The sequence below is a fragment of the Acinonyx jubatus genome, chromosome A1, assembly GCF_027475565.1.
Source record: "Acinonyx jubatus isolate Ajub_Pintada_27869175 chromosome A1, VMU_Ajub_asm_v1.0, whole genome shotgun sequence".
NCBI classification, from domain to species: Eukaryota; Metazoa; Chordata; class Mammalia; order Carnivora; family Felidae; genus Acinonyx; species Acinonyx jubatus.
In genome coordinates this window covers 134,488,552-134,508,330 of record NC_069380.1, presented here as the reverse complement: position 1 = coordinate 134,508,330, position 19,779 = coordinate 134,488,552, and the positions used below count along the sequence as shown (strand labels likewise).

At 43.2% G+C, this 19,779-nt stretch overlaps 1 protein-coding gene across 2 annotated transcripts in view; it reads right to left on the bottom strand.

Annotated features, from left to right (window-relative positions):
- NAIP (NLR family apoptosis inhibitory protein) overlaps window positions 1-18,637 on the bottom strand; it is a 33,936-nt gene extending 15,299 nt beyond the window's left edge. Inside the window, exons 1-7 of one of the 2 annotated variants that reach the window (XM_015074579.3) lie at window positions 18,489-18,637; window positions 15,926-16,496; window positions 14,904-15,003; window positions 13,461-13,542; window positions 12,490-12,541; window positions 8,827-8,946; window positions 6,238-6,337 (exon numbers count right to left, since the gene is read on the bottom strand). In XM_015074579.3, coding sequence (XP_014930065.2) covers window positions 6,238-6,337; window positions 8,827-8,946; window positions 12,490-12,541; window positions 13,461-13,542; window positions 14,904-15,003; window positions 15,926-16,493 — 1,022 coding nt within the window. In that variant the 5' untranslated portion in view covers window positions 16,494-16,496; window positions 18,489-18,637. Of the gene's footprint in view, window positions 1-6,237; window positions 6,338-8,826; window positions 8,947-12,489; window positions 12,542-13,460; window positions 13,543-14,903; window positions 15,004-15,925; window positions 16,497-16,809; window positions 17,963-18,488 lie in introns of those variants that run through there. The other variant, XM_053223710.1, reaches the window with a different exon arrangement.
- Window positions 18,638-19,779: the final 1,142 nt, after the last annotated feature.

The window sequence follows — 19,779 nt, the reverse complement described above, 5'->3', positions numbered from 1 at the left end:
GGCAAAAGAATCTCAAGCAGGCTCCACGCCCAGCACATAGCCAGACCTGGGGCTCGATCCCACAACCCTGGGATCATGACCTGAGCTGAAATCAAGAGTCGTACATTCAACTAACTGAGCCACCCAAGCACCCCACTGTTATCAAGTTTTTAACAGCAAAAATTAAACATCTAGAATGGTTCTCAGCAACAGCAATGCAAATGGTTCACAAAGTAACAATGCAGACAGCCAGTAAATTTGGAGGAATGAGTGCACATTTAATACTCATCCATGAAACTTACTAAAATGGACCTAAAGATTCAAAAACAGAGAAGAAAACTCCATCTATGAATTACGAAACACAAAACAGGACATGAGTAGAAAAACTGCTAAGATGTAAAGAAAGCTGGAATTGATAGTAATGTACCAATGTTGGCTACATACCAATGTGATTTAAATCAAATGTACCACAATGATTTAAGAAAATGGGTGTGGGAATATAAGAACTTGCTGTTTTATCTTTGTACCTGATCTCTAAATCTAAAGTCATTCTCAAATCAAAAGTTTATTTTCTAAAGAGCTCCATCAACATGAATATAGATAAAAACCACAAATATACTTAAAAACCATTTGTACTACTAGGTATTTACCCAAAGGACACAAAAGTACAGATTCAAAGGGGCACATGAACCCCAATGTTTATAGCAGCACAATCAACAGTAGGCAAATATGCAAAGAGCCCAAACGTCCATCAACTGATGAATGGACAAAGAAGATGAAATGTTACTCAGCCATCAAAAAGAATGAAACCTTGTCATTTGCAATGACATAGGTGGAGCTAGAATGTATTATGCTGAGTAAGTCAGAGAAAGACAAATACCATGTATTTCATGCATATGCAGAATTTAAGAAACAAATCAGATGAACATGGGGAGAAAAAAAAGAGGGAGGCAAACCATAAGAGTCTCTTAATGACAGAGAACAATCTGAGGGTTGCTAGAGGGGAGATGGGTACAGGGATGGGCTAAATGGGTGATGGATATTAATTTAAGGAGGGCACTTGTTATGATGAGCACAGGGTGGTATATATAAGTGATGAATCTCTGAATTCTACTCCTGAAACCACTATTACACTGTATGTTAACTAGAATTTAGAATTTAAATTTGTTTCAAATAAAAATTTGAAACAAAAGCTATTTGCCAGACATCATCAAACTGGGTGTAGATATCCTTTAAACCCAGGTATGATGTTTGCCTGAAGAACCAAGGGGGAAATTTCTAAAGAGTTCTACAATGATTACCTTGGACACATGAAAACTATAGAAGTGACTCGATAAATTGGATAACTAGGAACAGCCAACTGTCTCAGGCTCATTTTCATGCTTCAGAATCAAAACAAAGGATAATACATTCTTATTTTCCTACATGGTTGGAAAGGAGTCCAGGAATAAAAGGATTGTTTCAGGTAAACGGAAAGTAGGACTTCTTAAAAAAAATATTTACTTATTTTTGAGAGAGAGAGCGCAAGCCAGGAGGGGCAGAGAGATAGGACAACAGAGGATCTGAAGCGGGCTCTGTGACCACAGTGCAGAAGACTGACGAAGGGCTCAAATCCACTAACTGTGAGATCATGACCAGAGCCAAAGTCAGACGCTCAAACAACTGAGCCACCCAGGGCGCCCCATCAGCAAGTAGAACTTTTAATTTTTCTGTCCAAGGTTACTATACTGACAAAACCATCAAGGAAAGGACTCTGAAGGAAGATAAGATACAGACTTTCTCATACAAAGCCAATACACTTGGTAGCCAGCAGACCAGCACTGTTCTTCCATAAAAGCAAAATGGTAACAGACGTAAAGGAACGAAGAGTGCTTTGGATGTTTAACTTGGATGGTAAATAAAAAAAATATTTTTTTCTTCTTTTTAAAATGTATTTAAAAGGTAACAGTTGAAAGCAAAGACCTAACACTGTATTGTGAGATTTGTCATATATGTGGAAAGTAAAAACATAGGACAACACAAGCACAAAGCGTAAGAGCAGAGAAACAGGAGTCTACTGTTATATGGTTCATACATTCTATGTCCAGTCTTATAATAGTATTTGAAGATGTATTAAACATGCATACTGTAAATTCTAGAGCAGGCCGTAAAAGGCCAAAATAAAGATGCACAGCTAATCAGCCAACAGTAGATAGAACGGAATACTTAAAAAAAAAAAAAAATTCCAAACAATTGGGAAAGAAGGAAAGTCAACACAAGATGGGAGAAATAGAAAGCAAGTATCAAAATACTATATTTAAATCTAGCCATATCAATAATTACATTAAATATACATTTTTAAACACCCCCATTAGAAAGCAGATATTAGACTATTAAAAAAAATCAAAGACACAACTATGCCTACCAGAAACTCACTTTAAATGTCAAGTCATAGATATAAAAGTAGAATTATTTCAAAAAAGGGGTGCCTGGGTGGCTCAGTCAGTTGAGTGTCCGACTCTTAATTTTGGCTCAGGTCATAATCCCAAGGTTGTGAGATAGAGTCCCACATCGGGCTCCATGCTCAGTGTGGAGCCTGCTTAAGATTTTCTTTCTCAGGGCGCCTGGGTGGCTCAGTCGGTTGAGCGTCTGACTTCGGCTCAGGTCATGATCTCACAGTTCGTGAGTTCGAGCCCCACGTTGAGCTCTGTGCTGACAGCTCAGAGCCTGGAGCCTGCTTCGGATTCTGTGTCTCCCTCTGTCTCTGCCCCTTCCCCGCTCATGCTCTGTCTCTCTCAATCTCTCAAAAATGAATAAACATTTTAAAAAATTAAAAGAAAAAAAAAAGATTTTCTTTCTCTTTCCTCTGCCCCTCTCCTCCATTGGTGTGGTGTCTCTCTCTCAAATTAAAAAAAAAATGATTTCAAAAAAGACTTATGTAACAACTGATTATAGTAAAGCTGGTTTATATTAGATAATGACTTAAGGAATATTATGAAGGATAGGGAAGAACATTTCATATATTCTCTATGAAAGAGCCAAGGGCAAAGAATAGTCAAGACACATTCTCTTGAAGGAAAAGAACATGGCAGTTATACAGAAAATATGAAATTATGCTAAATATCTTCAGTAATTAGACTGATGAAAATTAAAATTTGGGCAATACCAAGTGAGGAAGCAGACCAGTGGAAACTCATCTATGCTCGTGGGAAAATCAATTGGTACGACTTTGAAAAACGTTTGGCATAACCTAGCAAAGGTGAATAGGTACAAACCTATGACCCTCCAATTTTATGGTTTGTTATGTATTTTAGAGTAACAAACGCAAGCCCTGGGAAATACATACAAGAATGTTCCCAGTGGCATTACTTGCAACACTTCAAAAACAAGCCAGGTGTTGAATCAAGAAAAAAATGGATAAATCTTATATATTCATAAAATAACATACGAACACAGCAGTGAAGACAAGTGAACTACAGCTCAACGTGTAATTATGGATGAGTCTCAAAAACCATATGAAACAAAACAATCACACAACAACCACACAGTATGTTTACATGTATTTGAACTTGAAGAACAGGCGGTTAAATATGTTTAAGGATATACACTTAGTTGATAAAACCCTAAAGAGAAGCAAAGGAACAATTAACCCCAAATTCAGGATCATGTTTAATTCTGGATTGGAAGGATGAGGATATAATCAGAATTGGGGAGGGTGGGCACAGAGGGACCTTCTAAAGAATTAGTAATGTTCCATTTTATAACTTTACAGATGGATTCATTGGTTTATTACAGTCCTTTAAATCATACGTAAATATTTTAGGTACTCTAGTGCAGGCATCCTAGTTTGCTGGTTTTGTTTTTTGTTTTTTTTTTTCCAAAAAAGGTAGATAGGAGCATCCGGGTGGCTCAGTTGGTTACGGGTCCCACTTGGGCTCAGGTCATGATCTCAAAGGTCATCTCACAGCCGGCATCGGGCTCTGTGCTGACAGCTCAGAGCCTGGAGCCCGCTTCAGATTCTGTGTCTCCCTCCCTCTCTGTCCCTCCCCTGCTTGCACTCTCTCTCAAAAATAAATAAACAATAAAAAAAATTAAAAATTAGAAAATAAAAAAGGCAGATGGCAGCACATGATAGCTACGTTGTGGTTTAGACTGTCACAGCACCACATTGTACACCTGAAACCCCTAACATAGTGCGTCAACTGCACTTCAGTTGAAAAAGAAGCTACACTTGTGATGAGCATAGCCTACATAACATGTTCAATCACTATGTTGTACACCTGAAATTCATGTGTTATGTATCAACTATAATTTTTTTCAAAAAAAGAGGAAGACGAAAAGGGAGTTTGATAGATTCCCGGAAATGTTCTAAATAATATTAGACTACATCCTCACTTATCTGTCCAAGAATTAAGAATGTCCTTACTGGGGCGCCTGGGTGGCTCAGTCGGTTGGGCGTCCGACTTTGGCTCAGGTCATGATCTCGCGGTCTGTGAGTTCGAGCCCCGCGTCAGGCTCTGTGCTGACAGCTCAGAGCCTGGAGCCTGTTTCAGGTTCTGTGTCTCCCTGTCTCTCTCTGACTTTCCTCCATTCATGCTCTGTCTCTCTCTGTGTCTCAAAAATGAATAAACGTTAAAAAAAAAAAAAAAAAACTTTTTTAATAAAAAAAAATTGTCCTTACTGTTCCCAACAGTTTACTAGATACTAAATCCAAATAATAAAGGAGAACTAAACAACTACTCCTGTCAAAACCTGTTCGAAGCAGTATCCTCTTTAGAATCTTAGAATTAGATGGAAGTATTTGAAGATCTGTATGTATTAATACGTATTTCTGGGAAAACTCTTACTAATTACCAAGTGAAAAGAACCTATTTCTTCTTGCAGGCGCCTGGGTGGCTCAGTGGGTTGAGTGTCCAACTTATGGTTTCAGCTCAGGTCATGATCCAAGGATTGTGGGATTGAGCCCTCCATCAGGCTCTGTGCTGAGCGTGCAGCCTGCTTGGAATTAATCCTCTCAGTCTCTCTCTCTCTCTCTCTCTCTCTCTCTCTCTCTCTCTCTCTCTCCCCCTCCCTCCCTCCCTCCCTCTCACACTCTCTTTCTCTAAAATACATTTTTTTTTTTAATTCACAGAAAAGAAATATTAAAGAAATGGGCATTTCCTCATTTCTTCATGAAATTTTAGAACACTGGAAACAAACAGAAAATTCTAAAAGCTTCCAGAGAGGGGTAGAGTAGTTTGCACTCACAGGATTAAGAATTAGAAAGGCATGGAACTTTTCAACAGCAACACTGGAAGCTATTAGGAAATGTAGCAATGCCTCTAAGATTCAGAATGAGAAGGACTTCCAACCTAGAGTACTAAAACTAGCTAAACTACCCAAACACAAGTGTGGGGTTTGGAGTATAAATATATGCATAATCTTCTGCACTAGTAAATGAACCAAGAGGATGGCATTAGATCCAGCGAGCGGGAGCTACAACACAGGAGGGAAGAAATGGGAATACCCAGGATGAATGTGAGGGAAGATCCCCGGATCCCAGGTGCCTACAGGACAAGTAGTTCATACTGGATCAGGTCAGAAGACATCAGGACAGACCCATTCAAGAAAATGAAAATGCTGGGGTATTTTGTAGGTCCAAATGAAGGATTGGAGGTTTAAACGTTTGGGAGAATTTGAAGATGAACTAACTATATATAAAAAACTAAGCAAATGGCTATACCTTCTTTAATAAATATTTTAAAAGGTGGGGGGTGCCTGGGTGGTTCAATTGGTTGAGCATCTGACTTTGGCTCAGTTTATGATCTCACAGTTCACGAGTTCGAGCCCCATGTCAGGCTCTGTGCTGACAGCTCAGAGCCTGGAGCCTGGTTCAGATTCTGTGTCTCCCTCTCTCTGACCCTCCCCCGTTCATGCTCTGTCTCTCTCTGTCTCAAAAATAAATAAACGTTAAAAAAAAATTAAAAAAAAAAAAGTTGTACAGGGAGGGAAAGTAAGTGTTAATTTACTACAAGGTTTAGCTCTGCACAGCATTTATATAGTCATGATAATAAAAACATGTAATGTAAAAATTATTGCTCTAACCAGAACTACACATGTAGCAAGGAATTCTACATGTGAAGGATGCCACAAGAGCAAGAGGATGAAAGAAATAAACACTCATGCTACATAACATGAATCCAAGAGGTGGGTAAAGACTTAGAAGATAAAACTGGGGGACGGGGAGAATTATTAAACGTGCATCCAAATTCACAGACACTAAACATTCATTCCACTCACTTGGGAAAATATTTGGCATGATCTTCTAATGGGTCATCACCTTCCTTCCAGTTCTCCATACATCCTCCGCAGAAGAAACACTGGACGATGTCCTTTGTGCCTAAAAGTAAGGAAATTCCATCCACTTGTACGTGCATTTGTCAACTGTCACAGATAACAATCACGAAGCCTTTATGAGCAAAACGCTCTTCGCATTTCCAATCGGATTTTGCGACAGAGTCACAGTTGGGGTCACCAGCAAGGTGATATTCTATGTAGGACTCTTCTCTTGGCCAACAGAGTAATCAACTAACGAACCAAATGCTCCTAAGGTACCAGGCACTTTGATGAACACCCTCTCCCTGTCCCATCCTCCTTTAATGGAGAGAGAGATTTGCAAATCAGAATGTGGAATTATAGCTCCTCGAGGCAAGAGATTTTTGTCTGTTTTGCTCACTCATGAAGCTCACTGACCTAGAAAAATACCGAGCACTTCTTATTAAACACTCAATAAGTATTTGTTTAAGGAATAGGACAGAAAGAATGTATTTGGAGCTCAAGGGGAAAAATCTTTGAGGAAATGTAGCAGCCCGTATGTAAGTAAATTCATGAAGAATCAAGTGCCTCTTACTACATGATTCCCTGGTTTATTTCACTACAAGCAGCATCAAGTCGCCTTATGAAATTCTTTCTCTGAAAGGAAATTAGTATTAGAACCCACCAAATTATTGAAATAGAAATGGAACATCCATCATCTTCCTTCTACTCTTGGACCCTTGTAGGCACCGCAAAGCTAGGGCAGAAGAAAACCCCCCCTTTGTATCTGGACAAAACTACAAGGTCTTAGAGATTGCAAAATCCTAAAAGGGTCAGAGGACTCAGATTTGTGGGGAGAGCTGGAGGTTTGAAAAGGAAGAGGGTGAGGACACTGAGCAGAGGATCTTTGAGGACACTGGCAAGAGAAAGAATAGAGTATGGAGAAAGCGGGGCTGGGTGGGGGCGGGGGGGGGGAATGTCTTTTTAAATGCTTAAGAATGTGAGGCATTAAGATTTTTCTGTACTAGGCACCTGGGTGGCTCAGTCGATTGAGCCTCTATTCCACTCAGGTCATGATCTCACTGTTCACGAGTTCAAGCCCCACGTCAGGCTCAGGGCCGACAGCTCAGACATTGGAGCCTGCTTCAGATTCTGTGTCTCCCACTTTCTCAAAAATAAATAATATTTTTTTAATGTGCAATCTTAAAAAAAATTTTTTTGTACCAATGGAATAGGTCTGCTAAAGTGACCATAGCATTCCCGTACCCCACAACACCCTGTGATATTTCTGATACCTACTTGACTGCTCAGCACGAGATCTGCATGGACCTCTGCTATCATCACTCATGTGTGTGTTTGGTCTAAAGAAGGACAGCAAGGGGCACCTGGCTGGCTCAGTTGGTAGAGCCTGCACCTCGTGTTGTGAGTTCAAGCCCCACATTGGGCCTAGAGGTCACTTAAAAAAAAAAAAAAAGGCAATGGCCAGCAAGATACCTAGGAAGGGCACACTATCTTTTCTCTGATCACCTTGCTGTACTCATACAGATATTTTGCTGAGGAGAACCAACCCACTCTGGATTACAGAGTGGAGCTGCCTGAGGACCAACAACTAAACAGAGAACATTACCAACTGACAGCAGATGCTACATGGTTGGAAATCATAAAGAAGAACTTCCTGGGAAAGCCTAGGTGGCTCTCTTACCTAAAACACAAGAATTTCCTGATGTTCTCTTCCAAATAGAGTATGGCAAAGGCTGCTATCCACACTCCCAGTATCTCTCTTTCTTCCATGGTAACAGAAACCCCCCTTTTTGCTAGTCATCCAGGAAAAAGAACCAACGTCCTAGCTCCTTTTATAGGTAGGTATGGCCACATGACTACTAAATTCAGTTTACAGAGATAGAAGCAGAAGGGAAGTACAAAGGTCATGTGACAGTTTCCAGGGAAGCCAAGGTTGGTAGGGGGTGAGGGTTGGAGAATAATGTGTAGAAAGTAAAAGGCATTGTAGGAGCACCTGGGCGGCTCAGTCACTTAAGCATCCAACTCTTGGTTTTGGCTCAGGTCATGATCTCATGGTTCACGGTTCAAGCCCCACGTTGGGCTCTACACTAACAGTGTAGAGCCTGCTTGAGAGTCTCTCTCTCCCTCTCTCTCTCTGCCCCTCTCCTGTGAGCGCTCTCTCTCTCTCTCTCTCTCTCTCTCTCTCTCTCAAAATAATAAACATTTAAAAAAGAAAAGCAGAGGGGCGCCTGGGTGGCTCAGTCGGTTAAGCGGCCGACTTCAGCTCAGGTCATGATCTCGCGGTCCGTGAGTTTGAGCCCCGCGTCAGGCTCTGTGCTGACAGCTCAGAGCCTGGAGCCTGTTTCAGATTCTGTGTCTCCCTCTCTCTGACCCTCCCCTGTTCATGCTCTGTCTCAAAAAAATAAATAAACGTTAAAAAAAAAAGTTTTAAAAAAGAAAAGCAGAGACTGTTGAGTCTAGATAAACACAAGTCCAGGACCATAAGGTATCAATGGAGTTTAAGTGGACATAAGAAAGAGAAAGACCAGAGCTTGGCAGAAACTAGCGACTCACCTGTATAGAGAAGACCTGCTCTGACCAGAGCTGAAACTCCTGCAGGGAACGCATGGGGCCAGCTCTTAAAAGAATCCAGTCGTAGTCCTTCATTAGCAAAGATGCTGTTATTGCAATACGCTTGGAAAAAAAGGCATACGGGGAGATCAGCAAGCTTTGAGATTCCAACTATCAGTGTTCAAATTACCCCTTTGTATCTAGAGATGGAATATGGATGCATTGTGTTTTGCTTCAGTGTAATTGAAGGAGGGGTTGGAAAAGATGGAATAGTTACGATGAAGCAAGACTGACCACATGTCGAAGCGCTGAAGCACTGGTAGATATGTGATGGCTAAATACTACCGTCTCATTTCTGCGTAGGTTCAAATTGTTCGATAATAACACATTTTAAAAGGATCTCTTCGTCATCTACTGATGAAGTTTTGGGGTGATGGCGGGGGGGGGTCCAGAACCAATGGCCAAAAAAGGATTCTTGAAGGCATCTTTGGTGCAAAAAGGTGATTTCATTAAAATACGTGGACAGGACCCAAGGGCAGGAAGAGCTTCATGGGGTCGTGAGGGGTAACTCATTATATACCGTCATGTTAGGAGGGGGTCAGGGATAGACTAAATCTCTAAGGTATTTTGAAAGCAAGATTTCCAGGACCTTGAGGAGCTAGCTGTTGCTAGGGAAATGCCAGTTATTAATATTTAATAAAACCTCAGTCATGAGACCCTGCAGATGCATAAGCTTGGAGGATGATTGCCAGCATACATCTTGGGGCAACTGAGGTAAAGGAAGTAGACTTACAGGATCCTCGAGATTGAGATAATGTTAGACTAAGATTCCCTTTTGCCCCCAGCAAAGTGTCATCATCAGACAGCTGAGCTCCGAGGAGGTCAGTCTGCCGGTTTCAAGGACTTGTCAGTGGGCTGTAGGCAGTAAGGGAACTCAATTTTTCATTTGCCTTAGTTTCCCACATCACCATGGCAAGCATTTATACCCCTTTCGTCTGTCCTCTAACATAACTAACCTATGTTAATTTGGTTCTGCATGTTTAAGATGAAAGCTTGCCTTGGTGTTTTTTTTTTTTTTTTAACATTTATTTATTTTTGGGACAGAGAGAGACAGAGCATGAATGGGGGAGGGGCAGAGAGAGAGGGAGACACAGAATCGGAAGCAGGCTCCAGGCTCTGAGCCATCAGCCCAGAGCCCGACGCGGGGCTCGAACTCATAGACCGCGAGATCGTGACCTGAGCTGAAGTCGGACGCTTAACTGACTGAGCCATCCAGGCGCCCCCCCTTGGTGTTCTTTAAACACAGGAGTGTCCGAGGAATATCACATATCACCCACCTGGGGGTCGGGGGGTGTAGGTGCCAGCCTGCGTTTTGCCCTCAGCTCGCCCCAGGCTCCCTCATCAACTACCATCAAAATAAAACAAGACAGTGCTAGAGGAGATTCCCCTTTTCCCCAGCTTAGCGTCAAGATTCGAGAATATCAAGTTTTCCTTGTTATCCCCCTTAAGAGCAGGCAGGATACCCTTTGGGGTATCCACTCTGTGAGGTAGTCTCCACTGGACTTCCCACCTTGGGCTGGGCCTGGGGTTGCATTCCTGTCTTCTTTCTGTACCCTGTGAGGACTTGAAAACTAACCTATGGGGGCGCCGGAGTGGTTCAGTCGGTTAAGCTCCTGACTTCGGCTCAGGTCATGATCTCAGAGTCTGTGAGTTCCAGCCCCGCATCAGGCTCTGTGCTGACAGCTCAGAGCCTGGAGCCTGCTTCAGATTCTGTGTCTCCCTCTTGCTGCCCCTCCTCCACTCATACTCTCTGTATCCCAAAAAGAAATAAAAACATTTTTGAAAAATTAAAAAAAAAAAAGAAAACTAACCTATGTTAATTTGGTTCTGCGTGTTTAAGATGAAAGCTTGCCTTGGTGTTCTACCTTTGAACACAGGATCCTGCCATTAACTTCGTTTTTAATCTGAATATTACTTAGTATTTTAGAAAAACCCATCTTTTCCTATGTGTCCATTGCTCTCACACAACTATCGCACTCACAACCCTTCTGACACCAGATGTGTGAGGGTCCTACGCCCGCCCCCTGAAGCCATTCTCTGACACCAGCTGGGTGTCCTACAATTTACCCAAATCTAACTCTACCAGAGATATGTCAGATCCCACAGGTTAAGGGCTCAGCCACACAAGACTGCTCCCACACCACTTTATTTGCTAGAGTGGCTCAAAGAACTCAGGGAAACACTTACCACTTTCTTTAAGGGGATGATAAAGGATACACATGGACAACCAGATGAAGACATACATAGGCCCAGTGTGTATGTGTGTGTGGGAAGCTTCTGTACAGAAGCTCTGTCCCGCAGGGAGTTAGCTGTGGGTGTATTCTCTCCCCGGGAAGCTCTCTGAACATTATACTACTGGGCTATTTAAGGAGGCTTCCTCATGTAGGCCTGATTGATCATTACCTCCACTTTCAGCCCCCTCCTCTCTCTCTCTCTCTGAAGAATGGGAGGAAGGGCTGAAAATTCCAAGCTTCTAAAGGTGGTTTGGCCTTCCTAATGAGCAGCCCCCATCCAGGATCCCACCCACAGCACCCAAGAGCCACCCACCTCATTAGAACAAAATATCTTCTCAGTGCTGTGATCACTTAGAAATTCTTTTTTTTTTTATGTTTATTTATTTTTGAGAGACAGAGACAGACAGAGCATGAGCAGGGGAGGGGTAAGAAGAGAAGGAGACAGAATCCAGGCTCCAAGCTGTCAGCACAGAGCACAGATGCGGGGCTCAAACTCACAGAGAACCTGACCGGAGCAGAAGTAGGACACTTAACTGAACCATCCAAGTGCCCCTGATCACTTAGGAATTCTTAAGGGTTTTAGGTGCTAGGTGCCAGGAACTGGGGGAGTTTATGTATTTTCTATTATCTCACACCTAATTTCTTAACACTGATCCATTTAAGAACATATTCAGAAGTGTTTTAGCCAGAAAATTTAGGACATTGTTCTAAAGAAAGTGTCGAAGACCCAACTCTGTCGTATGCTCATTTATGCCAAAAAAAAACCCCAAAAAAACAAAAAAAAACCAAAGTCATTCCAGGGGCACCTGGGTGGCTCAGTAGGTTAAGTGTCTAACTTCAGCTCGGGTCATGATCTCACAGCTCCTGAGTTCAAGCCTTGCATCGGGCTCTGTGCTGACAGCCCAGAGTGGAGCCTGCTTCTGGTTCTGTGTATCCCTCTCTCTGCCCCTCCCCTGCCTGCACTCTCTGTCTCACTCACTCAAAAATAAACATTAAAAAAACAACAACAACAAAAAAAAAAACTAAGTCACTCCCGAAGACTAGAAATCTCTTATGAAAATAGTTTTTTGGTTTTTTTTTTTTAATTATTATTACACCATGGGGCGCCTGGGTGGCTCAGCTGATTAAGCTTCTGACTTGGGATCAGGTCATGATCTCGTGCTCTGTGGGTATGAGCCCCACGTTGGGCTCTGTGCTGAACGCTCAGAGCCTGGAGCCTGCTTCAGATTCTGTGTCTCCCTCTGTCTCTCAAAAATAAACATTAAAAAAAATGATTATGATACCACAATGTGAGGAAGAGAATGAAAAAAAAAAAAGATGACAAAAAAAAAAAAAGCAAAGGAAGAAATAAGCAAAGCCTTTGGGATATTACCTGACACCATAGGTAACTCTCTCTTGACCCAGGAATTCACAAAATGTTCTCCCTGAAGAAAATTAAAATTCAAGTTATCCACTATTTGACTTAGACAATACAGTGATCTATGAATCACAAGTGGTAAGAACTCTCCTTCCCCCGCCCCCCCCCATAGTTTCATTGGGTTGCGGCAGGTTTGTGGGATCATTCCTAATTTCCATCTCTATTGATGTTGGAATTTTTTAATGCAGTGCAAAAAACAAAAACAAAAAAAACACCTGTGAGTGTTTATAGCCAACAGGGAGCCTTCTCAGGGTCATGTTTTCCAAAGATCCAGTTCAAAATCAGAGTTATATTAACATTGCACAGATGTACTTTGACTAATGAGGCAGTATAAGCTATATGGAGGAAAACGGATTCAGTGAGGTGGTTAGGTGTTAAGCAACCAATCCTGAAACTGCACCCAGATTTCTTTCTGAGCAAACACTCCTCCTCCCTTTCAGGCCATCTTCTTTCCAGGGCTCTCACCTTCTGAGTCCCCTTAGCCAATCCACTCTTTTCTTGTTTAAGCCAATTCGGGAAGTGACCGGCACTAGGGAATCCTTACTAACAGAGTATAAAGTAACCAGCTGGGAGGCAGCAGCTCTGAGGCCAGCTGGGCTGGGGGTACCAGGTGTGAATATTTTATGCAGGCATTCAGGCGGGGGCAGCCATCGGAAGCGGAAGTGGGGTGGGGGTGGGGGTGAGGGTGACTCCAGTCAAAGAGGTAAGACTGGCTGTAGTTCAGCAAGACAATGTGGTTTGCTGCAGTCGACCAGAAGAGAAGTAGGAGAAATGAAAGAAGGGAAGAAGAAACAAATGGAGCCGATGACAAAAAAAGAATGCCACCTCCCCCTCCCCCCCCCGCCCCGCCCCTGCCCCGCTTCTAATTCACAAAGTATCAGGTAACCAAAAGCCAACTTGAGAAAATATTTGCTGTTATAAATTACCGTGACACCAACAAATCCCTTGTAGCTTTGGATATACTGTGCAATTTCCTCTGAGGATTTCTTACTTTGAAGAAATTCACATCTGTAATTGGTAAACAAGAGTAAACATCTCTCTCTCAAAAGTAAAAATAAACATTAAAAAAAAAAAAAAAAGAATCCAGCACTTAACCAACTGAGCCACCCAGGTGCCCCAACTGTTCTACTTTTGTTTAAAATTTTCAACATCAGGGGCTCCTGGGTGGCTCAGTTGGTTAAGCATCCAATTCTTGGTTTGGGCTCGGGTCATGATCTCATGGTTCATGGGTTCAAGCCCCACATCGGGTTGTGTGCTGATGGCAGGGAGCCTGCTTGGGATTCTGTCTCTCTCTCTCTCTCTGCCCCTCCCCTGCTCGCTATCTACCTCTCTCTCAAAAGTAAATAAATAAACGTTAAAATTTTTCAACATCAAAGTTAAAAAAAGGTTTAAGCAATAAATCCATATGTGGGAGATGTAAAGTCGTGTAGAAAATACTACTCAATATAGCATTAAAGATAATTGAAACATACTTCATTTTCTAAGCAGAGAACTAAACGTTGTAATCAAAACTTTTCAGTTTTTGAAATAAAACATTTGCACGAGGTATATATTCAGCAGTACATGGAACCTATGTGTAGTAAGATTTTAAACATGGTGTTAGTTTCCAACTTCCTTTATACACTATTTTACATCATCCCCATGCAAATTATTCTTTATTAATTAAGGCAGATCTGGAACTACTTTGCCAAACAGATAGGATTCTGATATAATAAAACAACCTTTAAGAAGTGGTTTTATAATGGAGCGCTTGGGGAGGCTTAGTTAGTTAAGTGTCCAACTCTTGGTTTCGGCTCAGATCATGATCTGAGGGTTGGTGACTTTGAACGCCATGACAGGCTCTGGGCTGTCAACACAGAATTTTTGGGATTTCTCTCTTCCTCTCTCTACCCCTCCCCTGCTCACATGCATGACCATGCATGTGCTCTCTCTCCAAGAATAAACATTAAAAAATGAAGTGATTTTATTTTATTTTTTATTTAATGAGAGAGAGAGTACAAGCAGGGGAGAGGAGCAGAGAGAGAGACAGAGACAGAGAGAGAATCTTAAGCAGGCTCCAAACTCAGTGTGGAGCCCAATGCGGGGCTCCAACACACAACCCAAGGATCATGACCTGAGCTGAAACCAAGAGATGGCTGCTCAACCGACTGAGCCATCCAGGTGCCCCAAAATGATTTTAAATGATACACTTCACATTTTCCACAAAGTAATCAAGCCTTTCTTGAATAAATTCTGAAATGTTCCAATATCGGATAGGAAACGATCAAGACTGAAGACGCTACTCCAGATGACTTGTCTTTTGCCTTACAACAACAACAACAACAACAAAACCAAAGATAATTACAGGAAAAATATATTTATCTACTTACGTGGGGAACCACTTGGCATGTTCCTTCCAAGGATCGTCTCCCTCTTCCCAGTTTCCTAAACATCCACCACAGGAAAAACACTGCACAGTGTCCCGTTTACCTACATGCGAAAGGACACATTTAGATCTCCCAGCAATGGCTCCATGGGGTAGGGCAGAAGACGGGGTAGGGCAGAAGACGAGTTTCCAGGAGCTGACTGCTTGGTGCATGAGCAAAAGGCACTGCTGCATGTCTGTCTGTTCACACCCCCTGCAGGCTGAATCTCTACCCACACACAGCCCTGCTCCCCTAAGGGAGCAGTTAGGGTACCCTACCCCTCAGCCACAGCCCTACTTCACATACAGAACGGTCAGCTGCTCATGCACTCGCCCCAATTCCTTCCAAGGGCTGGTGTTTTGCTCTTTGAGCTCTCAGGGAAGGAGTCAGGAAGCCAAGAAACACCAGCACTCATAAAGTAAGGTACCATTAGAAGCTGTAACTTGTAGTTCCGCCATGAAGTTTCCGTGGAGACTTAAGCACATTTCTTAAACTCTTTGAGCCTAATAAACTCAACTGTGAGACGTGGGGAAGGGGCAAGTTAAGGCTGAATTTGAACTTAGCATCAAGCACATACTTAGTAAATGATTGCTGCTTTCAAAATTGTCATTCACACTTGTCCTAACATTTATGGCATGGCCAGGAGATTTCAAACATAGTGCAGTTTTCTAGAATGCAATTCTCCCTATACATTAAAGTTAGCCTTAAAATTAAAGCAAACAACTCCCCCCCTCCCAATACTGCAGCCATTAAAAGAATTAAGGAAAGGGGCGCCTGGGTGGCTCAGTCCGTTAAGCATCTGACTTCGGCTCAGGTCATGATCTCACCGTCTGTGGGTTTGAGGCCCGCGTCAGGCTCTGTGCTGACAGCTCAGAGCCTGGAGCCTGTTTCCGATTCTGTGTCTCCCTCTCTCTCTGACCCTCCCCCGTTCATGCTCTGTCTCTCTCTGTCTCAAAAATAAATAAACATTAAAAAAAAAAAATTACCTGTAAAGACAAAACCAGCAGCTGAGAGGTCCCTCACGGATACCGCTTGCACGTAAAATGGCCAGTTCTGGAAGGATTCGAGTCTGGCCCTGTCTTCCTGGTACCTTGCTTTGTCGCCTCTCAGCATGTTCTCTGGATTCTTGACTCTTATATCATACTTGCCAATGTTACCAACATCTTTGCCCAAAAGGAACTCACAACGTGGACGAAATTTCTTGTGAAGTTCTATGGGGAGTCTGTGGATGCTGGCACCAAAGAGGATTAAGCTGCAGCAGAAGCACTGAATCCCAGATTTTACGCCAGTGAAATAAAACCCGGCTGCTGCCATCTCCTGTGGCGTCCATGAGCTGTAGTGCTCATAGGTCACAAAACTCTTCAACCTTTTTGCTTCACTGCGCATGTGTGAGTTAAAGCCTTTCTGCATTTTTTCTCGTTCCTTCTGAAATCCTTCTTCCATTTCTTTGGCGAACTGAACTGCATCTATGCCTAGAAAAGCGGACAGCTCCGGGAGCAAAGCAAAATCAAACTCGGAAATCCTATCCTCCTGGGCCGCCTCCTGGGCCGCCATTTTCTGAAAAGGAAAGAAAAGCAGGTTGATGAACTTCCACCTGAGCAGCTGCAGGTAATTCACCATTTAGGTCAAAGGCATAAAACAGGGTCTCCCATAGCACCATCATATAACAAGCCGCAGCATGCCTGCTTGCATTCTCCACACTCTGGGAGCCTCAGGAGTCTTCTGTTAATCCCTGTTAATTTTCTGTTAATCTTCTGTTAAGCCCAACATGAAGTTGGGTGGTTCCGCTCTGCAAGGTGGGCTTATGCACTTCCCACCCACTCCCGCCTTTACCCGGGTCAGCTGATCAAGAACTTGCCAATCTACCCACATTTCTGCAAAAGCTGCAGCTGAGGATCCTGATTAAGAGCAAGCATGCCCTTCATTTGGCAGGATCCAGTGCAAGGAAGAGCTCCTTTGTCATTAGTGCAGGAAATTTGTCTCCGAGGAGGTTATCCCGGAAGGTCTATCAGACCAGAAGGTTACCGAGGTTTCGACAGAATCGCCCCTTTGTTTCAATTCTCTTTTGCCCTGTACAGTCCCTTTGGTGGCTAGCAGATGAGAGTCACATTATGACCAAAAGAAATATCTCCCCAACTCTCCTTTGCCATCACATCCCTTCCCAGAATGAACAGATGAAACCTTGGTGGGCTCGGCTGCCTGAGGCTCTTACTTTCATTTTTGCCAAAGCAGCCCAAACCAGCCAAGAAATGGTTTTCTTGGAGGACTTCCTCGCTGAGTTTGTGTTAATAGCTTAGCTCTTTGCTCTGGTTCAGGATCTACTACCGGTCCCTCCCTGCTCTGCTTTTCCTCCCATCAGTAGTTCTCCTACTTGAAATCAAGCCACTGATGCCTCAGCAGCCAGCCTGGCCTCTGTGGCTTGAACTCTTTGCATTCTTTTCTCATTCTCCCACTTTTCATTCTTTTTTTTTTTTTTTCTCCCAAAGTCTTAGCCATCATTTAAATTTAAAAGAGGAACCACGGGTTTCCAGTATGCAATCACAGTGCCCTGTCTCCAGCCATCACCCAGGGTTGGCTAACTGAAAAAACTCACAAGACTCTACACAGTATAGTTACATAAGGCTTTAACAACAGTGAAACATAAGATACAAAAATTAAAATTCATGAGGCGCCTGGGTGGCTCGGTCGGTTAAGCGTCTGACCTCCACTCAGGTCATGATCTTGCGGTTGCTGAGTTCGAGCCCCATGTCGGGTTGGCCGCTGTCAGCCTGTCAGCGCAGTTTGCTTTAGATCCTCTGTCTCCCTCACTCCGTCCCTCCCTCACCTGTGCTCTCCCAAAAAATAAATGTTGAAAAAAAAAAATTAAAAACAGGTCTACACGAGAGAGGGACTCAGACTCCAGGATCAGTACCTAGGGATTTTTCTCTGTTGCACAGGACATTCTTCATTTTAGGTAATGAACCACCTAGGTAGCTCTTAGAGAAACCATAATCTCATCTGAGGAGGAGTCTTAGAGACCCCTCTGGTCCTGTGACCAAAACTAGGCTGCGTGACCTGTCCCAAAACCAGAAACAAGCTGACGCCAGCTGCCCCCCCCCCCCCCGGCCCCCGGTCTGTTTCAGACCCTAGCACACGACTGACTACATTCATCACCACTTTGGACATTTCATTCAGGTTTGGCCAACATGCAGCATCTCGGATCCCTATCTCTCCAGGGGTACGGAAGTACAGGATTGCAAGAGACCAGCTGGTCCGCAGTCGTCCTGTACGTAGACAACAAAGTTCACCGGTCAGTTTTGCTGGTCCCCAGGCTGTTTCTGGGCAGAAGAGACCTCCGAAGCCCTCTCCAGCTTTCCTGTTCTTTTACAGCAAGAGCTAAGAGAGCCAGGGAGGCTCCTGTGTTGTGCAGCTAGGATTCAAACCCATCTGTGTGACCCTAGTGCCTGTCCTCTGGCCTCCCAAGAGACAAACAGGAATGAGAGAAACATGAGAACTGCGAGGTGCGGTGTGGAAGCAAAGCACCATGGTCAGAGAAGGTCATTTACTTACTGAGAGGCTTGTCCGGAGTCCCACTCAGAAGGAAGGAGACTGTGTGGCTGAGCCTCTGTGCTAGCCCTTTAATGGGAAGCACTGAGAAAACATTTGAGGAACCAAAACTCAAATTGCATAGTTCACGGGGAAGTTACCGGTCAATGTTCCAGGGTTGTGAGTCAACAGGCATTAGGTCAGAACTCGAAAGGAATAATAAAACCTGCCAAGTCCTACAGCAGAATGTATTTTATTCTAAGTAGTTCATGATTAATGAAAGCTTATGATGCTAGTATAAATCTTCTTTCTGGGAAGATGGCAGTTTCTACCTTTCTGGTATCTTTGAGGATTTTCTCTTTTATCTTTGGGGTTATAAACATTCTTAGGATGTTGTCTAGGTGTGGGTGCTTTTACATTCATTGCCCTGAGCACCCAGCGGGCTTTTTCATTCTGAACAGCTGGAGCTCCCAACAGCCCTGGGCGATTATCTTTAATTTCCTAACTTCCTACTGTTTTTCTCTTTTCACTCTGCCTGGTATCCCCCTTATTCAGTTGGAAATCTAAGCCTTAACTTTCTTTTCCCTCAAACATTCTCTTACCAGTTTGCTCTACTTCCTGGAGATTTCGTCTCCTATATTCTTTCAATTCTCCCACAACAATCCTTAGTGTCAGCCATTCTACTTCTATTTCCCCACAGCTCTTTCTTGTGGTGACGGTTCCTTGTTTTCACATCTAATTTATTAAACCAATGCAATCCTTTTGAGTCTCTTCTCCGATACTATCAAATGACAAAACTAAAACAATCTAGTAACAAGTTTGATGTCCTTTATTCAAGGGAACAGAATCCACGTATGGGGGAGTACAGGACCCTACAAGCAGCTAGCGTGCTCTGCCCGAGGGATTTTGCGCTGGCGCCAGCTTTATAGAGAAGAGTTAACACGGAAACAGTATGACTGGCTAGGAGGTCGACGCTTCCCTTGTAAGGGTGGCAGGCTCTGTTTTCTACAGTGAGCTAAAGTAGCTAAAGCTGAGTTGAAGGATTGTGACTGGTATCGTTAGGCTTCCTTGACAGGTGTTTCCTGTAAGTGCAGGCTGACTTAGGCTTTGTTGTTGTTTGTTTGTTTCATGTTTTTATTTATTTTTGAGAGAGAGCATGAGAGAGGGGAGGAGCGGGGGAACAAAGGATCCGAAGCAGGCTCTGTGCCGACAGCACGAAGCCCAATGCGGGGCTAGAACTCACAAACTGATCACCAAAGAGGGATCCTCAACCGACTGAGCCACCCAGCTGCCGCTGACTTACGTTTAGATTTGT